Source organism: Castor canadensis, chromosome 16 (genome assembly GCF_047511655.1).
Source record: "Castor canadensis chromosome 16, mCasCan1.hap1v2, whole genome shotgun sequence".
Classification (NCBI taxonomy): Eukaryota; Metazoa; Chordata; class Mammalia; order Rodentia; family Castoridae; genus Castor; species Castor canadensis.
Window position 1 is genome coordinate 18,634,260 of NC_133401.1, and position 27,370 is coordinate 18,661,629.

A 27,370-nucleotide genomic window follows, 5' to 3' on the forward strand; every position below is an offset into this window, starting at 1 on the left:
ATGTGTGTCTCTCCGTTTCCATAAATGGCAATTAATATCTGGCTTTTGTCTCTCTCTCTCTCTAACATTCCCCAGATGCTTTCAAGAATCTGTTGCATGTGTCATAAGATCATTTTTAATGGTTTTATTGGCATATAGTACTTGTACAGGGGGATGCATTGTGATAGTTACATATATGCTTACAATATATCTTAGTTGGATTTACCCCTTCCATTATTCTCCCTCTTTCCTCCTTCCCCCTTCTTAGAATTTCAACAGGTTTCATTCTTCTATTTTCATAACTGGATACAAAATACATCTACCATATACATCCTCATTCCACCTTTCCTTGTGCCCACTGGTACTCACTGCTGGAAAAGATTTATTTTTCCCTCTTGCCATTCATTTTAAAAATTAAGTGTATATTGATAGTTCATGGAGTTTAAACCTTGGTAATCCTGAGATCAGTTTTATTCTTTCTTACTTGATGACTGGGAAAACTGCACTCATGTCTGACTGTGATGTTTTCCAAGCCATAGCACTCTCTTCTCTTACCAGCTAACAAAGTGGTGAAAGTGGCAGAATGCCAGTCCCAACTGTCCTAAGGCTCAGGACAAAGAGTCCTCCAGACATCTGAGTGTCCCAGTGCTCAAAGAATAACTTGGTCCTCACCTCAATGTTCCAGACATGGTTTCCTGGCTGTTAAAGCTTATTTTATGATTAGATAATTGCCTTGAACCACTCATGAAAATATTTTCTGTAAATATCCATGAGTAGATCCAAGTAGACTCATTAACATTGTATACTGTCAGTTAATATCAATCTCTCATGTTTCCTTTATGGCTTGAAAATGTGAGCTTTGCAAATACCGGTCAGTGGAGGGTGGGAAGAGCATCACAAATGGAGAGGAGAGGAGAGCAAATGCAAAAGTCCTGTGATGTAAGCAAGCTTGGCTTGTGCAAGAATCAGTCAAAAGGCCAGTCCATCTGGGGCAGCTTAAAGGCAGAAAGAGGGAGAAGAAATAAGCTTTGAGTGGAAGGTCATGGTGTGAACCACAATGTGTATCATGAGGGTGAAGGATTTTTCCAATTAATTTTTTATTGGGATATGTTCAGTGTACAGAGGGGATTCATTGTGAGAATTCTATCTAGGCTTATATTGTACATTGGTAAAATCACCTCCACTGTCTCTCCCCCTCGCCCCTCTCCCTGTTCCACTTAAAACTATTGCAAAATGTTTCTTTGTTCTATTTTTTATAAGTATTATGAAGTTCATCAACTATATTCCCTCACCTTAATCTTCTTTGTTCAAATCCTCTTTGCACAAGAACTCCCCAGCCACACTGTACCTATTTTACAGTCCTGTCTTTCATTATTAATATTTAAGTCTATGTTCAAAGGGGTTTCTCAGTGTATCCCTGCTATGAGTACACTTTACTTTGGTTCTTTCAGTCCCTTCCATTACTCGTCCTTACACCTTTTCCTCCCACTCCCACTTTTCAACAGCTTTCAATACACATCCTTATATCCTCCACCTTCACAGATGTTAAGTATTTCGATATTGCTGACACTCTACTATTCTCTTTTCCTTTCCCTCCTTCCCTGAGTTCTAAAGAGTAGTTCCACTATTACAAACATGTTCTTTGTATGAGTTTGTATGTGATCATGATTGTTTTTATGTATATCTTTTATATCTATCTTCCATATGTGAGAGAAAATGTGGCATTTGTCTTTCTGAGCCTGGCTTTCTTCACTTAACATGATGTCTTCCAATTGCAACCTTCAAATCATATGGTGTCATTCTTCCTTATGGCTGGGAAAAACTTCATTTTTACGTATACCACATTATCTTAACCCAATCAACAGTTGTAGGGCATCTGGGTGGTTTCTGCATCTTGGCTATTGTATCTTGGCATATGTTCCTTCAGATATACGCCCAGGAGCAGTATCAGAATCAAATGACAGTTTTATCTTTTGCTTTTTGATTAATCTTCATACTACTTTCCATAATGGTTCTACTAATTTGCATTATCACCAGCAGTGTAGAAGGGTTCCTGTTTTCACTGCATCCTCGCCAGCAATTGTTGATATGGCCATTCTAGCTGGAGAGAGATGAACTTTAATGTAGTTTTGATTTGCATCTGTTTTATAGCCAGGGAAGTTGAACACTTCTTAATGTATTTATTGGTCATTTATACCTCTTCCTTTGAGAATTCCCTATTTAACTCATGTGCCCATTTCTTCATTGGATGTTGATTCTTTGGGGCTGAGTTTTTTGAGTTCCCTGTAGATTCTGGATATTAGTCCCTTATCAGATGAAAAGCTGGAAAAAATTTTCTCTCATTCTGTGGGCTGTCTCTTGAGACTGGTGACTGTTTATTTTACTGTGCAGAAACTCTTTAGCTTGATGCAATCCCATTTGTTCATTCTTTCTCTTAGATACTGAGTCTTTTGAGTTTTATTTAAGAAGCCACTCTCTGTGCCTATATGTTCCCATGTATTTCCTACTGTTTCCTGTAATTGTTTCAAAGTTTTGGGCCTTATATTAAGGTCTTTGATCCACTTTGAGTTGATATTGATACGGGGTGAGAGACAGGGGTCTAGTTTCATTTTTTTTTGCATGCAGATATCCAGTTTTCTCAGCAGCATTTTTTGAAGAGGTTGTCTTTTCTCCATTGTGTGTTTTGGGCTCCTTTGCCAAAGAGAAGTTGGCTGTAATTGCATGGGTTTATATATGGGTCTTTTATTCAAAGCCATTGGTCTTCATGTCTATTTTTGTGCCAAATATGGTGTTTTTATTGTTATGGCTCTGTAGTATACTTTGGGAATTGTGATATTTTTAGCATTGGATATTTTGCCCAGAATTGCTTTGACTATTTGAGGTCTTTTGTGTTTCCACATGTGTTTTAGGATTGATTTTTCTATCTCTGTGAAGAATGTCATTGGGATTTTAATAGGGATTGCACTGAACATATAGATTGCTTTTGGTAGTATGGCCATTTTCACAATGTTGATTCTACTAATTCATGAGAATGGGAGATGTTTTCTTTGATTTCTCTCTTCAGTGGTTAATAGTTTTCAATGAAAAAGTCTTTGGTTTCCTTCATTAAATTTATTCTAAGGTACTTTATTATTTTTGAGGTTATTGTAAATGGGATTGTTTCCCTGATTTCTTTCTCAGTCTGTTCATTATTGGTATATAGGAATTGTACCATGAGGTGAGGGATTTTGAATGAATGAATGCCACCTCTCCCCACTCTAATACCATCAGAAGCTTCCAGGTGCATTTAGAATACAAGGAAGGCTCTGCAGTTGGCAGCTCCATTCTTTGTACCATGCATCTCTCTAGCCTCATTTCTGGTGTAAGCTACTGGCTCATGGCTTCAGCCAGGCTGGTTCTACTTGTTTCTTGAACACATCTGACTCTTTTCCATCTCAGGCACTTTCCATATCTGCCCTTCTGTCTGGATGAGCCTTTCCATCCATTTCTTCAGCTTCCATCTGTCTACTTCCTCCTCCTTTCCTTTCTCCAGGTCTCACAGGAGCCTCCCCAAATTCCCAATTAAAAGTAACAATGCTCTAGTTATTTCTTATGTCAGTCTGTGTTCTCCTTTATAGCCATGATCACAGTAAAGAGTTATCTGCCTCTTCCGGGTGTATTCATCTCATATCCATCCTTTGTGGAGTCTCAGTATTGCAAGGGCAGGTGCCTGATTCATACACTGCTAGCCTCCCACCTACACATTGTAAGTGCTCAATAAATCCTTGCTCCTAAATGAATGCATGAAAACATGCATTAAGCAAGATCCCAGTAGCAGCCAATAGACCTGTAAAGGAAAGAGGTGACCAGCAGGGACTGGAAGCCTGGATATCAGAGAGAAGAATGTGGACAGTGGTTAGCAAAGACAGGAAGTTGGGGATGGAGTCAGGAGCTGTCCAGAAAACAGAACCAAGTGGACTTAATGACTGATAGAACATTGAGAGGAGACAGGGACAGCAAAGTTTCACATTGGGAGTCACATCGTGGGTAGCTAGAAAGGACATACTGCAGTTAAACAGGCAATTATGTGCTCAGTGGCACCACCTACCTGTTGGAGGACTGAATGGTAGCTTTGGATTTTTGATTCCTGGTCTGTGATCCAGATGTGGGGTTTAGTTAGTGCCATAGGATGTTTCTCCTGAGCTGTCCTGACCATTGCTTTAATAATTCATAGATGCAACCAGCACTTTATAATTTAACAGCATTTCACATCAGGGTTTGTGTGAATGCTTGTAGCTATCCTGAGAGGCAGGAACTATCAACATATGAGCTGAAGATGAAGAAATAACAGCTCATACTTTGGTTTGTGTATCAAAAGCCTAATCTTGGAAATTGAGGTACTTGAGAGACTCTTAGATGGGCCTGTCCAGGAAGCAGATGAAAATAAAAGTGTAACACTTAGAAACAAAATTTGGCTGGAGATGTCTTATTGTGAATGATGATACAATTTTATGAATTTTTGGCACACATTGGGTCCCAGGCTCAGCCTGGAGGCAGTATCATATGCACGATGGTTAAGAACTAAAAAAATCCTACTGTATGACCCTGCTGTACCACACCTGGGCATATATCCAAAGGAATGAAAGTCATTATTCAATAGAGATATCTGCACACCCATGTTTATAGCAGCACTATTCACAATAGCCAAACAATAGAATTAGCTTAGGTACCCAGAAACCAATGAAAAGATAAAAATGTGAATATACATAATGGAGTATTAATCAGTCATAAAAAAGAATGAATTTATGTTGTTTTCAGAAAAGTGGATAGAACTGAACATCAATTATCATGTTAAGTGAAATAAACCAGACTCAGAAAGACAAATGTCACACTTTTGCTCATATGCAGAGTCTAGGTTTTTAAGACAGATGTGAATTTAGAAGGGGAGTCTACTTGGTGGGACTGGGAAAGAAAAAGAGGCAGGAGGAAGACAAGAGAAGGTGAGAGAAGGATGAATATAATTGAAGTACATAGCATGGAAGTATGAAAACATCATAATGAAACCCATTATTTTGTATAATCAATAATTTTGCAAAGTAACTACTTTCTCAAATCATAATAAAATCTAGGCTCTGCAATTCCTCATGGTGTAAACACAGTTTCCTCCTGTGTAAATAGGGGTGTAAAAATCTATTGTTGGATTTATGAGAACCAACTAGCATAAAGTGTGTTGAACTATTTAGCCTGGAATCTGGCATATGTTCAACACATGCTTAATTTCTTATTCTTCTCATCATAACTGCCTCTCCATGATGCCATTTATGGAAGTTATTTTTAATTATTATTTGTGGATGGAAAGAAAAATGGCACATATGACATTGAGTTTAGAAGTTAGTGGCAAGAAGCAGGGGACCTGTGAGAGTAAAATATTTGTCTTCCTTCAGTCCAGTGAGAAGAGGTCAGCTAAGATGAATCAATGGTCCAGTTATCTGTTGGGATGGACAACCTTCCTCCTCTATTCCTATGAGACAAGTGGGGGTGAGTATATTGGAAAACGATGGGGAGGATTTAGAAACTTGGAAAATGGTCTGAAGTCAAGATTACTGGATCTATGTAGGGTGGGGAAGGCTTAGCAGAGATCTCAGATAGCCCTAGGGTTTAGATCCTGCATTTATGTCTTATTTTCTCTGTGATCTTGACCAAGCCATGTAGCCTCTTTGATGTCAGTTCCTACTCTGTGAAATGCAAATAATGGCATTTACTTCCTGGGATTATTTTGAAGATTTAATGAAATATTGGGCACAAGCATCTTTCATAATGCCCAGCATATTGTGTGTGTGGAATGTGAATAGGTTGATTAAAAAAAAAAAGAGGCCATGCTGGGTGCAGTAAGTTATACCTATAATCTCAGCTCCTTGGAGGCAAGATCAGGAGGATCACAGTTCAAGGCCAGCCCAGCAAAAAGTTAGCAAGACTCCATCTCAACCAACAATCTGGATGTGATGGCATGCACCTGTCATCTCAGTTACATTGGGAGGTCATATGTAGGAGGGTTATGTTCCGAGGCTGGCCTTTGGAAAAATATTCAAGATCCTACCTGAAAAATAACTAAAGCAAAAAAAGAGGATGGGGGTATGATTCAAGTGGAAGAGCACCTGCCTAGCAAGCACAAGGACCTGAGTTCAAACGAGAGAGAGAGAGAGAGAGAGAGAGAGAGAGAGAGAGAGAGAGAGAGAGAGAGAGAATAATAAAATTTTTGCCCTCAGAACCAAACTTGAGTTCCCTAATTATACCCCTAATGTATCTAGGAGTGTAAATTAGCCACCAAAAGATATTATGGTAAGCATGTAAACAGATCCGAGAGGCTTTGGTTTTATATAGCTCACTCAAGCCCTGCTAGGACATTCTTCACAATTACACCCCTTTTCTTCCTGACAAAGGCCTTTTCCTTTGGTTAAACTTCAAGAAACACTCACATATCCAGACATGTAAGGTCTTCAAAGATCATGTTCTGTATTTCAGAGATTCCTAATCTGGGTTTAATAGTACACAAAATCCTGAATTTGTATTCTAAAATATGTATATTTATCATGGTAGTGAGAATAGTTTATTGTAACAAACAGCTGGGAGCTGGTGGCTCATGCCTGTAATCATAGCTATTCAGGAGACAGAGATCAGGAGGATCACAGCTTCAAGCCACCCTGGGAAAATAGTTTGCAAGGCCTTATCCTAATAAAACCATCACAAACAAAATGGCTGCTGGAGTGGCTCAACATGAAGGCCCCGAGTTCAAACCCCAGTGCTGCAAAATAAACAAACAATCAGGAGCTTAACATGAAAACTTTTCTATTTCCTTCCTATGGTTTAGATCTTAAACATCCTCCAATGGTCCATGAGTTGAAGGCTTGGTCCTCAGTCCATGGTGCTGTTGGGAAGTGGTAGAGACTTTAAGTAGTAGGGCCTTTGGGGAGACCTTCAGGTCATTGGGGGCATGACCTTGAAGGGGATTATGAGACTCCAGCCCCTTCTTCACTCTCTTTCACTTCCTGTCCATGAGGTGGGTGGTTTTGCTGTTGCACACAATCCTAACATTATGTGCTGCTCCACCTCAGACCTGAAGGCAATGGAGTCAATCAGTCATGGACTGGAACTTTTGAAACTCAGAGCTCAAACTAACCTTTTCTCTTGATAAGTTGAATATTTTGGGTATTTGTTATAGTAATATAAAATTGACTGACACACCCCTGCAAAGTCCAGTGAGGGTGCTTACACCTGGACTGCAGGTAATATTCCAAGAGGTCATTCAGGGATCCAAGATCTTTCCATCTTAGAGTTCCACCAACCCCTGAGGACTCAGCATTCTCTGAGGATTCTTTGCTTTGAGATGAGAGATAAAGGCCAAGAGTCTGGGGGACCTTGGAGGAGAGTTTATTTTTTGGTTTTGTTCTTGGCTAGGCTGGAATTACCATACAGAACTTCCCTCCACATCCACTAGACACTTAGCTGCAAGCAAGTCTTGGAAATGTAGTCTAGCAGCGCATTTGGGAAGAAAGTGAAGCTGATTGTGGTGAACACACAACCTTCTCACAACTACAAGAGCATATAAGTATTTTCCTAGAAAGAAGTTTTGGGTTCTAAGTCCCTAAAAGGTTAGAAACCCATAGTTCATTAAGATAAGGAACAGTTTACTTGATGGAGTGTCAGATTTCCTAGTTATAGTCTCTTTTTGGTCATGCCTCCCTGAGGACCACACCCACATTCCTATGGGCGAACTCTGTAACCCTAAGTCCTCTCTGCACATACTTACAAACACATCTATTCAGTACATGTTTACTGAATAACACCTAATTTTCAGGCTCTGTATTATGGACCAAGAAGTCAGGAATAAATAAAATCCACTCAGGATTACGCCTTTCACTCAGAGAGTCCACAATGAATGCGAATGGGATATACAGATATTTTTAAATTGGTAAGTGCATTTATATAGATTTTCTCTGAGTACTGTAAGTGTGAGGAAGAGTGTTGGTGCAGACTAAACCAAGACTTCATGGGTAGGGAGCAGGGGATAAAGCCAGGAAGAGAAGAAAGGCATTCAGAGTAGGATGAAGGACACAAGCAAAACCCCAAAGACAAGAGAGAGCAGAGGATAAGGTCAAAGAGATGTTAATCGGAGAGTGAGAACAAGCAGGTCACCAGGATCTGGATTATGGAGGATTGTGGCCTAGTTAAGAAGATTAAGCCATCTGGTGGATTTCTGTACAGATGGCTAATAGTATTCATTATGTGTGGATTCTTACCGACAACTCCTAAGGATAATCTTAATTCCATGCACAGGGCATCTGCCCTCCTGCCTCACCACAAAATTCCATATATTCAGTGGTGGCTGTCATTGTGAGAAAAATATTGACGATGATGATGGTGGTTGTGCTGGTGGAGACAGCTAATATTTGTTTAGCAGAAGCCATGCTCCAAGTATTCTTCTAAGTACTTTCCAGATTTAAACTTCATAACAAGACCCAACATTTCTGAGACCCAGATGTGGGAAATGCTGTGTTATTTAAGAATCTTTAAATGCATCAATCTTTTGGTGATACTTGGAGATGGAAGTTTCTTTTCTCCACTCTCTACCAGTCAGTCCTTCAACAGGTCATGTAGAGTAGGAATCTCACCCCAAACAAGGGAAAGGGTGACTAAATTATCAAGCATGAAGACAGAAAGCATGTCTTGTCCATCAGTATTGGTAGAGGAGCAACTTTTATAACAACCCTATAATGTAAGTGACTTAACTCACTAGAGGTTCATGTCAAGTTCATCTAACAGTTTAATATGAATGTTCAATGCAAAACCTTTTATACTGGTATTGATAGAACAAAGTCATTCTGCATTTGTCTTTAGTATCCCCCAGGGATTCAGTGTTCTTTCTGTGCAGTCCTCTTTCTGTGCAGTCCTCTTTCTCAGAGTTTCCCAACTTGGCCATGTTGACATTTGGGGCCAGGTGGTTCATCCCTCTTGGGATCTTTCCTGTGCATTGTAGGAAGTTGAGTATCATTTCTGGCCTGTGTGTGATAGTTGCTAGAGCCCAGCTACCAACCTCCTTCCACCACCAAATTTAACAACTAAAAACGTTTCTAGGCTGGAGGTATGGCTCAAGTGGTAGAACACCTACCTAGCAAGTTCAAAGCCCTGACTTCAAACACCAGTACTACTAAAAATGTCTCCAAAAATCATCTAATGTCCCTAGAGGGGGTAATAATTACCTCTCTTTCTCTATTGAGAACTGCTGCTCCAATTCATCCAGAAGACAGAGGAGAACAATAGAACAGAGGACTCCTTGGGACTTATTTTGAGCCAGGAAGCAAACATCAGACATCATTTCTATCCACAATCTATTGCATATGCAATTAGAGAATCATAGTATCCTACTAAGAGAGAAAAGAAGAAGAGGGCAAGAAGGGAAGTTGTGATCCCAAACTAGCATATGAGAAAGCTGAGCTTGGAAGCATTCTAGTTTGGCTCCAAAAAAGGGTATTAACTTTAAATTATTCCTTGCATCATGTGGGTCTTTATGTCATGAGAAATTTGGGCTAGAACAGCATTGTGTGTTTTGGGGACCTTGAGTCTTTAGTACTATTGAGTGGTTTAAAAAAACATAACCTCATATTTTCTGTATTTCACCTTGCATTTGCAATATTAACTTGTCTGAGGAGTCTTTTATTAAAGAAACCCACTTAACTATATTTTGTGTGGCACTTTCAAACTTATTTAATTCTGTCAGTTGTTTCCTTGATTCTTCTTCTCCTTCTTTTTTTTTGCAATGCTGTGGATCAAATCCAGGGCATTGTGCATGCTAGGCAAGCACTTTACCACTGAACTACAGCCTGACTTCTTTGTAGGTTGTTTCTTGAGCATCTACTATAAGCAAAAGTTACTTCTGTGGGTTCTGGGGACACATTGAGTAAAAGATGAAGTTCTTACAGAATAATAAAAAGAAATCAAGGGTTATGTTTTCCAGACCTAAGTGCCATAGGATGTAACTTGGATGAGTAACTGTAAGATACACCTACATCCCACCAACACTATTACTTACTCAACATTTTTCCTTAAACTTGCTCCCTTTTCTTTACTTTCACAAATTAATCAGTTTTGTAACAACAAAGCACTACTACTTTCCATATGTAGGAAGTAAAAATAAAAGTAAACACTGAAAAAGCCTATTATTAAATTCCTCTAGTTACTATCTCCAAATAAGGCTTTGAGCTGAGTCCTTCCCTCTTGTTTTTTAAAGGGAAATTAATAAGTATTAGAGATGTCAGCATAGAAATAGAAATATCAGCATTAAACTGAATCTTCCTCTTTTGTGTAATCAGGAGGATTGAAAAGATCATTGGTAAAGGTTGATTTTGTTCTGACTTCAAAATTACTTAATGTGTGTTCCTATATTACTTAATGTGATCTTGTCCACCAAAATATATCTCATGCAACATTGAGAAAGAGTGGTCAGGAGGAATAATATATTTTGGTTGCCTTCATTGTATATATGAAACTCTTTCCCAATTCTTCCTCCTCCTCCTTACCTCCCCCATCTCTCCCCTGTCTCTCTAAACTCAGGGCCTTGTGCTTGCTAGGCAGGTGCTCTCCCACTTGAGCTGCACCCCCATCCCTCCTCCCCAAACTGGATCTACTCTTACATGTCATGAGGAAGTTGGACGCTCATCCTAGGTGTGCAGCCTTAAGACCACTTTAACACAATAGACTACTATAACACAATACCATAGACTAGTGGCTTATGTACAATGGAAATTGTATTTGTTTCAGTTTTGGAAGTTGAAACATCCAAGATCAAGTCATCAGCAGATTCAGTGTCTGACGAGGGCCCTCCTCTAGGGTTCAGAGATGGTGTCTCCTCACTATAATTTTATCTCTCTGGTTTACTTTTATGAGCCAATCACCTCTCAAAGGCTCCACCTCTTAAAAGGTCTGATACATGGTTCAAGCGGTAGAGCACCTGGAGAGCAAGCAAGAGGCATTCAGTTCAGTTCCCAGTGCCACCCCCCCCAAAGAAACCCAAAGGCTTCACATCCTAATACTCTCACCTTGAGGGTTATGATTCCAATCTATGACTTTTAGATGGACACAAACATTCAGACCAAAGCAAGAGGTAAACCAGGATGCAGTCTTGCCTCATTCATTGTGATTGTCCCTTTGTGTTTTATCTTCAGAAAACATAGAGGCATGTGTCTTTCCTTTCACCTACAAGGGATCTGTTTACTTCACTTGCACCAAAACTGGTGGCTTCTTCCCTTGGTGTTCAACCCGAGCAGTTTATGATGGCAGATGGAAGTATTGCTTGGTAGAAAGGTGAGTGGCAAGATGCTACAGAGTGGGGGATTTCTCGTATTTATTTTTCACAGTTATGTTTCCTGGCCAAGGTCCTCAGGCTTCTGAATTGGGATGATTACAAAACAGAATCTATGAATATGTCTGATGTGATTATATTTTTGCAGACAAATGATTAAATGTATTTTTGTATGGAAAATACTAAAGAGTTGGTAAACACTGAATACTAATACATGATGAGTTTCCTTTACCCAAAATGCTTGGGGCCAGAAAAAAATCTTTCAGATTTTTTCATATTTTAGAGTGTTTACAATGTATAAAATGAGATATGCTGGAGGTGGGACCCAAATTCATTGACACTTCTTAAACACTAGAGCCTGAAGGTAATTTTATATATTTTAATGCACCTGTGTTTTGGATGCTTAAAGTCAGGTGTGGAATTTTCTATTTGTAGCACCACGTTGGTACCTGAAACACTTTGGGTTTTAGAGCATTTAAGATTTCAGATTTAATATTTTTAGATTAGGGATTTTCAAGCTGTAATGGGTAATAATGTTAATGGTGATAACATCATTTGGACTTCAAAGTCCAAAGCATTTTTGACAATGACATGATTCCTGATATTTTTATGCATAGAGACAAAAGACATTTAGTATGTTTTAACCAGTAACCTAGTTTTGGACAAGTTGTTCCTGCTAATATCCAGCTTTTGAATATTTAGGATTTACTTTTCCCTGATATCATTGTTCTTGAGTCTTAAAATCCACCCCCTTTAAGATAAATATATGATAACAACACTTTCATTATCCTGAATGCAATTTTACAAACAAAATTACATATCTATACTCATAATTCCAAAATAAATCAACATAATTCCTTAATAGAAAATTTTATAGTAAAGTAATAAGTACACATGATCATAACTAAGAGGAAATGTTAAAAAGAAGAGAGAAGCTTGTCACTCTTCTTCTTTAAGAAGAAACTATTATAAGAGCTAAACATGATTACAAAAAGTGCCCCTATACATGGGAGGGGGAACACCAAAATCTAAAAGCAGTATCCTCACCGTTGGAAATTATCACTCTAGTTCAAACAATGCAAATCAATGGCTTAACAACACGTTTGAAGTAGAACTTTCCTTTTCTTTGTTCTTTTTATTTTTTTGATGATATGGGTTTTGAAATCAGGGCCCTGTGCTTGTTAGGCAGACACTCTTTTCTTTGATTTTTCCTTTGATTATTTTGGAGATAGGGTCTTGTTTTATGCCCAGGCAGCCTGGACCACAATCGTCCTATTTACACTTCCTGTGTTAGATGGAAGGACAGCTGCTTACCACCTCACCCAACTTTTGTTGGTCGAGATTGGATCTCTCAAACTTTGTGCCTCATCCTCTGTCCTCTGGATTTCTACTTCCCTAGTAGCTAGGATTCCAGGTGTCAGCCACCATCCTTGGCTCCTTATTTTTCTTTGTGTTGGAAAAAAGTTCTCAATATATGCTTAAGACATAAAGAGGACAGGAAAACCATTCCAAAAGTGTGTATACATAGTCCATCAGGGCCTAGACATGTTAATTTCCACTCTTTCATTGTTTGGAATGAGTTAAGGAATTGAACAACCCGTGTTTGACGAAACTTCTTTCAGCCAAATTACCTAATCCTTGTTAGGTTTCCTTTTTGAATCTCCTCCCCACGGCTATGGCCTCTGACTCGTGTACTTTCCTTTGAATGCATAAATGGCATCTTTCCTTCTCCTAGATTTGTTTTTTAATTCAATGGTGGGAGCATACATTTTTTGCATTGCAAAATATCATCCAGAATAAAACAGATTTTGAAGGCAACCTTATTAATAGAAAAATGATCATCTGAATAGTTGAGTCAGACCTGTTCTTTCAAAAGTCCTGATGCCCCAAACTCAAGTCCTATCAATTTTCTAGCAGAGGTAAGATTAGAATTTCCATTTAACAGTTTTAATATCTTAGACTTCCATGACAACAACGGGTTCTAAATCATACCATCTGGGAGATATCTCCCCATCTCACTTCATGGGTGAAATAGGGAGGTCAGAAATAGATACTGTCCAGACATGCAAATTCAAGACATATATGTAACTAGCAATATAGTGCTATGTAGATACAAAAATTTTGGTAATTACTGACTTCTTCAGTAAGAATAAAACCACTGCACAAGTCAGAAAATAGAAGTCACCCCAGTTCTCATTTCTCTCCAATTCACCAGCTAGCCTATTAGTTTTGTCTTCAAAATAGATCCAAACTCCAGCCTCTCACCACCCTTCCAAAACACTCAATTTTTTTGCCATAATAATTTACTAAGAGGTCTCCGAAAATCCCTTCTCACCCCCTCAAATCTATTCCCCCCATATCAGCCATAGACCTTTTTAGACAATGAAGGTAAGTGTGGCTATGTCTCTGCTCAAACCACTCCATGCTGAGCACCACCCTGCAGGAAAAACCTCCCACCTTGGTATGCAAAGCTCCATGTCACTTTTCCCAATCTGTCCTTAGCTGTGGGTCCCTTCTTTGCCTGTTGAGCTCCAGTGCTATCATATTTCCTGAATATCCCAATCTTCTTCCATCTTTGAACTCCTCACACTCTTATACCCTCTACCTAGACCTCACTTCCCTAGGCTTTTGCATGGCTTGTTTTTCCATGTCACCTGTTCAGAGAGCCCCTTTATCTATGACAGCTCCTCCACCACTCCCAAATAGTGTCTCTGATTCTCCTGTTGCCTGCGAGTCAATCCTCCCACTACAAATATATTATCAGAAACTGCGTTCTTTGTACTACATTTTGGTGGGAAATTCAGTCTATTCATATAAATCACAAGAAGGTGCAAACACCTGGATAATAACTTTACTATATTTAACTTCGTTGACTTTTTTTAGTAACCTCAAGAATTTTTTGTAGGTCAAGATCTTGACTTTGGGCCATGTCTGTAATCCCAGTACTTAGGAGGCTGAGGAATCACATCTTTAGTTCCAGAACAGCCTGGGCTACATAGTGAGACCCTGTCTCAAAAATCCAAATAAAGATCTTGGATTTTTCTGTAGATCATAAACTATCAAGAGTCATAGTCTTGACTTTAATCCTGTAGGTGTATTTGTGATTATAACCAATGTACTTTCAAGATACTACGTCAATGTTTGCTCAGCAGGTGAGAGGATTCTGGGAGAGGTCAGGTGCCCTTCTGGAGAAGCTTTGAAGATAGAAGGATGAGGAGTGAGCTTCACAAATTCTTGAGAAAATGAATGCATAAAGTCTCTTGCAGCCAGGAGCTGATGGCTCATACCCGTAATCTTAGCTACTCAGGAGACAGAGATCAGGAGGATCTCGGTTCCAAGCCATTCAGGCAAATAGTTCTCAAGACCTTATCTCAAAAATATTCAAAACAAAACAGGGCTGGCGGAGTGGTTCAAGTTGGAGAGCACTGCAGAGCAAGCATGAGGCCCTAAGTTCAACTTCAGTACTGCCAAAAAAGTCTCTTGCAGTCCTGATGTCTGTGTGGTTGATTGATTGATGCTAAAATGGCTCTGTCCTGTGAATGGTTAGAGAAAGCTGAGCCACTTATGAACTCTGTTCTGCACAGATTACCCACGATGTATCTTTCCCTTCATCTTTCATGGAAAGACCTATGACAGCTGCATCTCTGATGGCAGCTTCATAAGAAAGATGTGGTGTTCAGTCACCTCCAGCTTTGATGAGACGCAGCAATGGAAGTACTGTGAAAAGAATGGTGAGCCATGGGAGCCAGGATGGGTACATGGTGGGAAGGAACAGGGACAACCACAGGTCCAAACAGGGAATTCTGGACAAGGAAGAGAAGTATTGCTAGGAACTGAGTGTCTTCTCAGAGAAGAAGCAAGAATGTGAGGCCATGCTCAAGTCCCCAAAGCCAGCTTGGAAAACAGGTGTCTTGACAACAGAAACTGTGGGTTGTAGTCCTGATACTGGTTTTTGAGTACTTCTGTTTCTAAATTGATGGTAACCAGACTTCATCCAGGGATGGACTCTGCCTGTATTTCAATGCATCTTAACATCTAATCTTAATTCTATACCTAATTCTGACTTTGTAATGACCAATATTCATTCATTGCCTTTTCTCATCTCATTTGAGCTTTGTAGACATTAACTGTTTAATCTTTCCACAACGATACTAGGAGATTCAATTTCCCACTCCCTCAATTCAGTAAGTTGTCTCAGTAAAATTAAGTTTGTCAAGGTCATACTCCTAAGCCATGTCAGGGTTAGAATTTGAATCAAGTTGATATAGCTCCAAAGCCCATGTTCTCTCATTAATAAACATCAGTGCCATCATAGAGATAACAGTGCATGCAAGGCTCTCATTGATGGGCACATTAATTTTTGCATAAAATGTTATGTTTTTTCCTTCAGCATTCAAAGATTCATAATCCCATCTAAAATCTAAAATTTAACCTAACCCTAGCTATTGTGTTCATAACCCTACACCAACCTTATTTTAAATGCCACCATAACTGTGTCCTAATGCTTAATCTAACATTTCATCCAAGAACAACTCTTTCTCCACCTTTACTCTTGACTCTAAGTACTAAAATGAAAACACCCATGGCCTTGACATTTTAAACTCCAAAGCAAATAGATGGGTCGATAGAGTTAATAGCTTTATGATTAAAATCATAGTATTGTGTGTAGTTCTAAATTGTTTCAAATCTTACTGTAATTTAGCTATAATCTTAACATGTAAACTTCTGTTTTACCTGGATGCTATCCAAGCTCTTTAGATCCATGATGAAGGTAATAGATTATAACAATTCAGACAGGATCAAAGATTAGAATTTTGCATAAATTGCTAGACAGATGTCCAGCCAAAGTTTCCCTTTATCTCTGGCTCCCCCATTACCCTGGGAAATTTGTGAAGCCTCTTGATCACTTTTTTTATTTGCAAATGAGGATGATAAGGCTGGCTTTCCAAGCTCAATTGTAAAGACTGGACTTTATGTTCACACAATCTACCATGATACCAAAGTAGGTATCTAAGGAGTGTGAGTTCTCATCTGCTATCATCAGAGCCACTCATCAAAACATGGGCTTTGAAGTTGGACCTGAGTTAGAATTCTGAGGCTGCTTTTTCTAGTTGTGTGATCTTGGACATGTTGGATGCTAAAAAATAATGATTATAATATTGTGAGCTTTGAGTAGGCACTGCTATGTGCCAGGCAGTGTTCTAAGAATGATATATGAAATCTCATGTATCTCTCACAACAACCTATGGGGTATATTTGACTATTAGCCCCATTCTACAGATGGGGAAATGAGAGTTTCAGTTGGTAAGTGGTAGAGCTGTGATTTGATCCCAGGAGGTATAATCTCATGAAATGTGCTATTAAGCACTAGTCATTACTTCTTCTAAGCTCTGATCCCTTAGTCAAACCCTGGATTCCCCTCTACCACTAGCAGAAAAAGTCTACTGGTTAGGGAAGCCTGAGTTTATTATTTACTGAAATAAGGAAGAGTGTAATTTTGGCAGAGTCATAACGGCTTCTTGGGGCAGAAAGGGTAAAGCGGAGTATTAATGAGGTCTGGGATCTGGGGTGGGTTTCTTGGTGTGAGAATGTGAATTAGTTTATGAATTGATTTTTGTTTATCAAATTCTAGCCACAATGAGATGACACCTCACACCCATGGGTTAGCTGTTATTAAAAATATAAATGTTGGCAAAGATGTGGAGAAAAGACAACCTTTATGCACATCTGGTGGGAGTGTAAATTAGTACAGTCACTATGGGAAACAGTAAAGAGATTCCTCAAAAAACTAAAAATAGAACTGCCATATGATCCAGCCATACCACTGGTTTCACAACCAAAGGAAATGAAATCAGATACTGTACCCCACAATCCTTGCAGCATTACTCATGGTAGCTAAGATATGGAAACAACTTAACTTCCCAGGGACAGATGAATGGGTTTTTAAAAATGTGGCATATATGCATGTTTTCTCTCATATGTGGAATATAGACCTAATACAAATATAGCAATATTATGAAAAACAGTCACACTAAGGGGTCACACTAAGTGTAAAAGAAGGATGTTAAGAAGGTGAATATGGTTGAGGTACTTCTTATACAAGAATGAATATAGCATTTTAAAAACTGTTGAAATCACCATAAGAAGGGGACTAAAGTAGAAAGGAGAAGAATAGAGAAGCTGAACCAATTCGGGTTAAATACACATATACATGGAAGTGCCACAAGGAAACTCCCTGTGTACCTATCTTAAACAAAATATCATTTTTTTTACAACATCAGAGAACAGGAGGGTGGAATAGATCCCGTGGGGTGGGGTTGGTACCTAAGCGGAAGAGGAGAATGTGGGGAAAGTGTGTAGGAGGGTGACTATAATGCAAACACTGTGTACACAAGTATGTAAATGGAAAAATGACACTTGTTGAAACTATTCTAGGAATGGGGACGGGATAAAGGAGAATGGTGGAGAGGATGAATTTAACTATGATATATTTGATACATTGTGAGAGCTTTTGTAAATGCCACAATGTACCCACAACACAATAAAAAATAATGATAAAATGTGGCATATATACACAAGAACTTACTATTAAACCTTTAAAAAGCAGGGATTTCTGTCACTTGTAACAACATGAATAACTTTAGAGGATATTATGCTAAGTGACAGAAGCATATCCAATGTTTATTTCAAAGTTTTCCAGGAAATTCTTTGAATGAACAATTAAGCTGTTTGAAATGTTATCTTCCCTGGTTAGAATTTCCCAGTTGATGAAGATCACAGATAGTAAAGTCATGGTCGTGTAGTAAGCTGTGAGGGTGTTGATGGTTTTGGTTCTCACTTACCATAAGACAGAAACAATACATCATGGAGACGTTTCTTAGAAAGTGCAACACAGGAGATAAAGTGAGGTGCAATTTATGTGTGATGAATGGAAGCCTTTTCATCTCCTCTTCTTGACACCTTTCTGTGATCATTTTTAGAATATGGAGGGAATTCCTTCAGCAAGCCTTGCATCTTCCCTTCCATCTACAGAAATAGTGTGATTTCAGGATGCATCGAGGATGAAAACAGCAAGCTCTGGTGCCCAACCACAGAGAACATGGACAAGGATGGAAAGTGGAGCATCTGTGCTGACACAAGTAATCTGGGGAAGGGGGCTGGATGGGCCTGGGTGGATCCTCCCATTAATTTACTCAACAAACATATTCCAAAGTCCTACTGTGTGTCAGGCACTGTGCTGGGAACTGGAAGTATGGGATGAATAAGACAGGGTCCTGCCTTATGAATCTGATAAACAAATAGCATCAAGAATGTATTTCTACTGGGATGTGGTGGTTCACACCTGTAATCTCAGCACACAGATGGCTGAGGCAGGGGGATCACAAGTTCAAAGCCAGACTGGGCTACATTGGGAGTTCCAGGCCAACATGGGCTACACAGAGAGACCTCACAAAAAGAGAGAATGCATTACTTGACCTGGCTTTAAGTTCCAAGAGAAAGGTGCTAATATAATATGAAAATTTTTGTGTTAAACACCTAAGTCTCATATAAATACAGAGTAAACACGTGATTTTTTTTGGTGGTAGTGGCACTGGAATTTTGAACTCAGGACCTCACACTTGCCAGGCAGGTGCTCTATCACTTGACTCACCCTGCCAGTCCCATGCTTAGGTTCTTAAAAAAACAATTAATGAGTAACCATGTTTATGTAGACCAGGAAGAACAGAATGTTGAGTTTACATGAGATTACAAAGTTAGATACAAAATCCATTAACGTCTAAGCAACAATTAAACCTTTGAAGTTGTCCATCAACTGAAAATTATTTATATCTATTGCACAAAAATTATTCACAACTTACTGATTTCCTCCAAGTTATATCTAACTGCTGCTGAGTCTGGACTTACAACTGATAGCAAATAGTAAGTCACACAGTTATACTTACACAGAGCAAGGAGCTGCAAACTCTATTCCACCGATGAGCCAAATATGGACTAATGCCTGTGTTTGCACAGCCCCTAATCTAAGAAAGCTTTTACATTTTTATATGTTTGGGGAAAAGTCAAAAGAAGAATAATATTTTGAGAATTATGAAATTCAAATTTCAAGTCTGGAGGCATGGCTCAAGTAGTAAATCACTTGCCTATCAAGCATTTGATTCTGAGTTTCAAACCCCAATATGCCAAAAAATTTTTTCAGTGCCCATCTATAAAGTGTCATGGGTCATTGGCATGCCCATTCATTTATAGACCACCTATAGTTGTTTTCTACCTACACTGGCAGAATTAAGTATTTGTGACAAGACTATATGATGCACAAATTCAAAAATACCTACAGAACAAGTACGCTGACTGAACTAGAATGTCAGATGACCCTTATACGGACTTGTCAGACAATGTTCTAGGATGTCATTAAAAAGTCCTGTGACAATATCTTAGCCTTATTTCAAGTTTTGGATAAGCATTTTGCCAAATGAAGGTTTCAAATTTGGATTTGGAGAGGTGGTGAAGGATGAGCCCTAGAGAAAGAAAACTATAACACTTGCAATATGTCTTCACTGATCTACTCTTAGGCAATGGTCCGGGGTTCATGTTTGGAATCATTTTGTTCAGAGACAAGCCTTTCCCTTCATAACGCCATTTCTTTGTGTTATTTGAGTCTCTGGTCCCTGATTAGGGATCTTGCATGTATCTGGAGCTGTTGCATGGAGTGTTATCCTCTTGTTTTATGTGCATTTCTGTTTAAAGAAAATTAGCATACATACTTATCTGGCATCTATTGTTGATTCATTCACATTGAGCTCACAGCCAACAGAACTATCACTCATGATTGAAAGACACTTAGCCCACACAGACATTTTCTTCTTAAGGTACCGTACAACCTTCCTGTGTTTGGGAGCACCAGTAAGAAATTCTGTGGTATTCTTAGGGGATTTTTCTAAACAATGAAATCACCAACAAACAAATCATGAAAAACATGGTACCAGCCCATGTGCTCGTTCACAGCAGATGAGCTGAGTCATTTTGCTTCACCTCCCCGGAAAACATTTGGGTCAGGTGACTCATTGTTCTCAACACTCTGTCTGTCAAGCAACTGCAGAAGTACTATGAATATTCAGTTGGGGGTTGCAAATTTTAGGAAGTAGGCGAATTTGCAAATACAGAATCATGAAAAAAATGAGGATCCACGTAAATTTGTTCTCTAAGTGCCTCCCACTCCACTCCCTGGTCCTCCTGGTGATAGAGCATTCTCCTCCTCCCTCAACATCCAGGACTTTCACTTTCCCTTCTTCCCTGTTGTATCCACCTAAGTTTATCCCAGTCTTAAACTTGGTGTTAGCTTCCAAATGGGAGGGAAACCCAGCCACTTAGTTTTCCATCAGGATTCACCTCAGCAGTGAAGCCTCTGAGCAGAGCCACACACCACATTCACCGGGTATTGAATCTAAGATGGGGTGTGAAAACCAAGCCTCTTCACGGTGTGAAATCCCAGGGAATAACCTTTATCCTATATCCTTCTTCTCCCTAGGAATTTCTGCATTGTCTCCTGGCTTTCCCTGCCATTTCCCATTCACTTATAAAAACAAGAATTATTTTAACTGCACGAACAAAGGATCCCAGCAGAACCGTCTATGGTGTGCAACTTCTTACAACTATGACCAGGACCACACCTGGGTGTATTGTTGATGCTCAGGTGAAAGCAGGCATCCAAAGTAGGTGCATCACTAATATGAAGATGAGATAGGTAGCATACCTGGGTATGTGGCTGATGGGAAGGTGAGATCTGCCCCTTTCCCATGTGGCTGATTCACTGAGTTTCCCAGCAAGGCGGGCTCTACTTTCCAAAGATGAAGTATAGTCAGAGGAAGACTGGAGCAACTTTTCAACTCAGAAGGCTATAGGAAATTGGGATTTCAATGGCAAGAGGAGGGCAGAGGAGGGGGGAATACTCAGAAAGGTATTCCAAGTTGTAAGTCTGGAAGACATTAGGTATGAAAGATTAGAAATAAGGAATTTCTCAATCTGTAAGTTGATATGAAAAGACCATGTGGAAAAGGGATTACGTGGGGCCTCAAAAGTCATGGCATCATACTGCTAATCCCTTAACCCCATCCTTGAGTAGCTGCCAGAAGAAAAGGTAGGGTTTGCTGCAGGCAGGTAAAATAATTCACCAAGAAAGAAAATGGGAGCAAGAGGTGTTTTAGGACACAGAATCAGTGGGCAGCTGAGCACAGGGGAGCGAGTGGTGCTGTAGTGCCAACATGAGGGCTGATGTAGATTTATTTATGTAAAGAAAAGTGAAATCAAAGCACAGGTGCACCCTCAACAGGAGGGTGGGAAGACTCAAAAGGGATTAATGCACTGGGGTGGCAAGACCTCAAGATGTTATTGGGGTCTGTAGGGATGGGGTGGCTAGTTCTGGAAAGCTTAGTTTTCTCAGATGCTGGGCCAATGCATCATCAACTCCTCCTATGAATCAGGGTGGGGGTTGGTGACTTGGATTGTCAAACTGGGGCTGTTATTTTTTTTGCGGGCTCCAGGGGCTCTGGGTCAGCAAGACCCTGCTGTATGTTACAGCTGTTCTGTTAACACTGGCAGGCTCGGATGTGATTCCATTTCAGTATCCAAGTAAGCCATGGTTCTTAACCATTAAGTGTGCTAACTCCCTGCTGAGTCCTCATCAGTGTTTACTTTTATTCCATTGGCTTTTAGTTCCTGTCCCAACCTCAACCTATAAACCATCAGCTCTCCTTAGAGGATCAGCTTTATCTGTTCTTTTCTTCTAGTCTTTTCTCTCTGGCTTTCCACTGGGCTAATTCAGTATTCTCCAGCCTGCAGCAATTCTCTCTGGATAGCCTGCACAGATCAGTTGCTCTATCACTCTGTAACTTCTGGAATCTAAAAGTAAAGAGAAGCTCTTTTACCAACGTGTGGACAAAACCCCACTACCCTCCCTCTAGGATAGAAAACTCTTGTGGTTCTTCCAGTATTTATCCTTACAGTGCACATGGCTCAAGGATGACACTAAATGAATTACTTTTCCTGAATTATGGCTTGGGAGTAGCAGTTCTGTTTTCTGAATAGAAGAGAGGCAAAGGACAGGGTCTGGGGACTGTAGGTACCACTTAAAGGGATAGGTATTAAAAAACACCCACAGTGGTATCCAGTCTGTGGCTAGAACTAAGAATATTTTTAATGCCTAGCCTCCAAGATTCATTGTAAGACTTCTCAATTACTCCATTCCTGTGCTCATGGAATGCATCAATAATTGATTACAGAATCTAGTCCCCTCTGAGCTCAGATGAAAATTCTCATTGTGTTGTTATTGCTCTTCCTTCTCCTCCTTCTTCCACCTTCTTTTTATTACTCACAGAACTATCTGCATGCAAGTCCATCTCCCACCAAATTTTATTACCATAAAAATGAGGAGGGGGCTCACTCTTCATTGGCTGACTTATTCCTCTGAGACAGATGGGCCACAGGAGAGTGTGTCTAATTACTTTCTACTCAGCTTCTTCCTGTTACTTCTGAATAAGTCTTGAAATCAACACAAAGTCACTTTTTTGTAGTACTGGGGTTTGGACTCAGGACCTCATGCTTCGTAGGCAAATTCTCTGCAAATTAAACCAGGCCCCAGATCTTTTTGCCTAATTTTTTACATAGGGCCTCCTGTTTTATTCAGGGCTGGCTTGGACTGGGATCCTCCTTCTGATCTTCTTGCAGAGTAGCTGGTATTACAGAGTGTGTCAGCATGCCCAGCTTATTAATTGAGGTGGAGGGGAGTCTCACTGACTTTTTGTTGGGGCTGGTCTCAAATTGCAATCCTCCTGATTGTTGCCTCCTGACTAGCTGGGATTATAGGTGTAAACTACCATTCTTGACCCACAAAGCCACTTTTTATTTATAATGCATTTTAAGTCAATGCATACTTATTACTTAAACCCTGGCCTTTGATTTCATTTTCAGGGAGAAGAAAATACTCTTCATAGGAAGACTGTCACACTGAGGCTGGAACCTACTTCCTCTTTTTAATGACCTTTTCCAAGCTTTGATGATCAATTTTAGAAATACCATCCTGCTTAATCACATGGTCTTTTGAGAAGAATGGAGGAAAATGTGACATAACCGCCAATAAAATGGGTTCTAAATCAACCCTGAGGCTGCCTATTTTGCACCTTTGAATGAGAAACATACACATGGTGAAGGTGTGGGGAAGGAAAAGTTGTTGTGTCTCATGATGGAGAGATGAGATTCTAAGCCCAGGGAACTTTAAAAAGAATTGCAGCACCCTTCTCTCTCTTTCTGGGAAATCACAGATCTGTGGAGTTTTTCTAGACACTTATTAAGTTATTGATGAATAAATCAGTAAGTAAATGGAGGGTGGAGAACTCATTGCAAGATTGTCTCAGCTACCCTTCCCCATGTTTGTGGTAGATAGTGATATATGATTGCACAATTTGTTTCCCTCTGAGCTCAGATAAAAATTTCCTCTCCTCTTTCTTATCCTCTTCATTTTCTTCTCTTCCTTCATCTTCCTGTCTTCTTCCTTTCTCCTCTTCCTTTTTCTTCCTCTTTCTCCTCTTGTTTTTCTTCTCCTCTTATTGCTCCTCCTCCTTCCCCTTTTTATTCTCTTCTTCCTTCTCCTCTCTCCCTTCTCCCCATTCTTCCTCCTTCTCCTTCTAAATAAACAACCCTGGTCAACTTCTACCGCTACCCCTTTGTATGTCCAGATGTCAAGGGTAGGTTATAGCTTTTCAGCCTCACTCACTAACAACCTGATTGTCAAATTACAGTGATGTTGCACAGACAGGCAAGAAGCCTGGATATTTAATGGTGGGTTAATTTCCCTTCAGGTCAGGAACAGCCAGAGGATAAATCCTCACCCAACAACACACAAACACCTCGCTGAACACAGCTTTCCTGTTCCCAGTGCCATGTTTCCTTTCTTTGCTTAAAGCCTTCCCTACTCTCATTCTCTGCCTCTCTTCCCTGAACACACCAAGCTTACTCACCTGCCTCTGTGCCTTTGCTTGAGCTGGACTGCTCTGCCCTCATCTTCTTGCAGGTGTAGCTCTGTTCCTTGATGCATCCATCTTGTGATGGGGATGGAGACAAGCTGGGTGGATCTCTCTTAAGAGAGAACCTTTGCTTGGCTTCAGGAAGTGCTTCAGATGGTCAATCCAAGTCAGAGGTGTCCTCACCTTGAGTGCTCTCCCTCACTCAATGCCATGCTCTTCTCAGGGCAGTCAATAGCCAATGACTGACCAAGGCTAAGTTTAAAGACTGAGTCATCTCAATACAAGTAAGACAACTCTACAGAGCTGTGTCCAGAGTTCTTATGGGTTCTGCTGAGGTCACAGAGCCTCCATAATGGGTCAACTTCTCCTAACCAACCCTAGCTCCTTCCCTTCCTACCATAGTGAGGATTCCAAGAGACTCTCTGATGATCTTCCTGCCTGTTCACCCCTACCCTCAGATGCAGTAGAAGACCAAACCCAATACTCTCCATCTTTAAGATCTGCCCTTTCTGACTGTTCTAATTAAACCATTCATTCATCTCCACCAAAATTCTCTTTACATCTCACAGCTCACTTTATCTTCCTCAAAATATTCATCCTGATCTCTGCTTCTCTTAACTGATTAAGTTTTTTCTTCTCTGCTCACACTGGAATGTAACCCCAAAGAAAGTAACTTCATCACTGGGCTCTTTTCCAGGACCTAAAATAATACCAGAATCATTGCATGAAACTGTGCTGTCCAGTACAGTACTCATTAGCCATATGAGTCTATCAGTTAATCAGTTTATTTATTAACAAAATTGTATTCCCCTAATGAAATAAAATTCGGTTCTTCAGTCTCACTCCTCACATTTAATACTCACTGGCCACATGTAGCTAGGGGCTGCCATGATGAACAGAACAGGTCCAGAGCATTCCTATCACTGCAGAGGATCCTTTAAGATTTCATGCCTCTAGAACACAGGCTCCCAGAGGTCAAGTACCCAGTTGTTGGGTTTCCATCATTTTGGAATAATTCCAGGCAAATAGAAGGGAATCATCAAATGGTTCTTGAATGGGTCAATCATGATGAGTGGATGGGTGAATGTACAAATGGAATGGGACAGAGCTGAGGAAAGGTGCAAACATCACTTTTCAAACACTGAGCTGCATCGAATCACTCCTCTGCTCAAAACCCTCTGAAGTCTTTAAAATGGTCTCTAAAAAAGTATTTGCATGATTTAGCTCTTGATCCACAATGATGACTTGACAGCCTACCCCTCCAGCCATCCTGGCTATTTGCCCAAATTATAGGTATGTCCCTGCCTCAGGGCCTTTGCATTTGTCATATATTGTGTCTCTAATGCTCTTCCTTCACATATGTCTCGTAGGTCCAGTGAACTTCTTGATGTCACCACAGAGAATGGCAGCCCCCTCATAGCTCCCCAAATCTCTTCTCTGTGCCATTTTCCTCCATAGCTATTCTCACTTTCTAACATGCTATCATATCTATTCATTTTGTCCCATGGATGTCTCCTCTCATTATAATGTAAGCTCCTGGAGTCCATCATTTTTGGTCTACTTTTTTCATCTCTATAAGCTCCATTCCTGGAAGAGTGCCTGTCACATCACAAGCACTGAATACACTGTCAAAGAAATAAAGGATGGAAGAAAAGAAAGAAAAAAAAAGAATGAGAGATTATGGGATTTAAAAATAAAATGGTCCTAGGATAGTGAACCATGATATGAAGGGAGCAACCACAGGGAAGAGGTTAGGGAATCCATTGTTCTGGTTCCATTTTTTTCTTAATTTCAATGGTAAAAATGAGGCTATTGAACCAAATGGCCATTCTCTACATGGACTTCAAAGTGAGGAAAACTCGGACGAAGACGTGAAAAGAATTCTTTATTTTGAGGACTGCTGTTCCCAGGTAGAGGCGAGGAGTTTCACAGGCCAGATCGACATCAGGATGTGGAGGGTGGAGCCCAGGTCCCATCTAACATATTGACACTCTACAGCAACCCTGGACTATGACACAGAGGCAGGGGCTTCCAGTCACCTGGCTATGCTGGAGTTTGGGGGATCCTGTTCCCCTTCCGTCCCTCTGCATTATGGTATTTTGCATGGGATTAATTCCCTAGGGATCAGCTTGCCCTAAACCTTTATAATCCAGCTTTGTGATTTAATCCTCTTTCTCCTGAGTATCTCACACCAAGAGAAGGATTTCAATGTCAGAGGGAAAAAAATAGACTGCTTCCAGGAAGTTAGGACAACTGACGTTGAAGGTCTCTCTTTTTTTCCCCAGCACTGGGTATTGAACCTACACCTTACTAGGCAAGCACTCAACCACTGAGCTGAGCCAGGATCACTGATGAGCAATACCCCCAGTCTTTTTGTTTTCATTTTGTTTTTGAGTCACAGTCTCAATAACTTTTCCCCAGGCCAGCTTTGAACTCATGATCTTCCTCCCTCTGCTTCTCCAGTAGCTGGAATTACAGCCATGTGCCACCATACCCAGCTGAACATCTCCTTAATAAGCCCTTTCTAAGCCCAGCCTTGTCAAAATGCCTTTTTATAGCCCTGTGATCTATGTGTCCCCCTCACACCAAGAGAAAGCATTCAAGGGGATCTGAGGTTGAAGCAAGCAGAAGGGCGGACTGTGTGCAGAATTTTTTGACAGTTTTTTTTTCTCCTGTCTGATTGCCAGAAAGGTCTCCATACAATTTCTCCCCAAGGGGAAGTTGGGGGAGTGATTCTGGCAGGTCACAGGGATTTAGGACTATGTGAAGGAGAAAGATGCCATTAGCTTCTGGACTTTTTGGAATGGCAGCTGGACCCTAGTCCTATTCATATTCTATACATAACCTCTTCCTTCTGAATCTAATTCTATAGATGCTCCCCATCCAGTAAGCTACTGCTTGCTGTCTAACCTTGATCCATGCTATTGTAAGGCCAACTCACCCCCACCCTCCATCTTCAAGGGGTTATGGGAATTCAGTCCTCCATAAATGTTTAATCCACATTAACCAGGTGGAGAGAGTCTGGGCTTCCAGGACCTCT

The 27,370-nt window shown here is 40.2% G+C and overlaps 1 protein-coding gene across 1 annotated transcript; it reads left to right on the top strand.

Annotated features, from left to right (window-relative positions):
- The first annotated feature begins 5,426 nt into the window (after nt 1-5,426).
- Elspbp1 (epididymal sperm binding protein 1) lies at nt 5,427-20,998 on the top strand. The gene is made up of 6 exons (XM_020181274.1): nt 5,427-5,496; nt 11,178-11,308; nt 11,672-11,678; nt 14,899-15,045; nt 18,295-18,453; nt 20,841-20,998. Exons 1-6 carry the CDS (start codon nt 5,427-5,429, stop codon nt 20,996-20,998), a joined length of 672 nt encoding a protein of 223 aa, XP_020036863.1.
- Nucleotides 20,999-27,370: the final 6,372 nt, after the last annotated feature.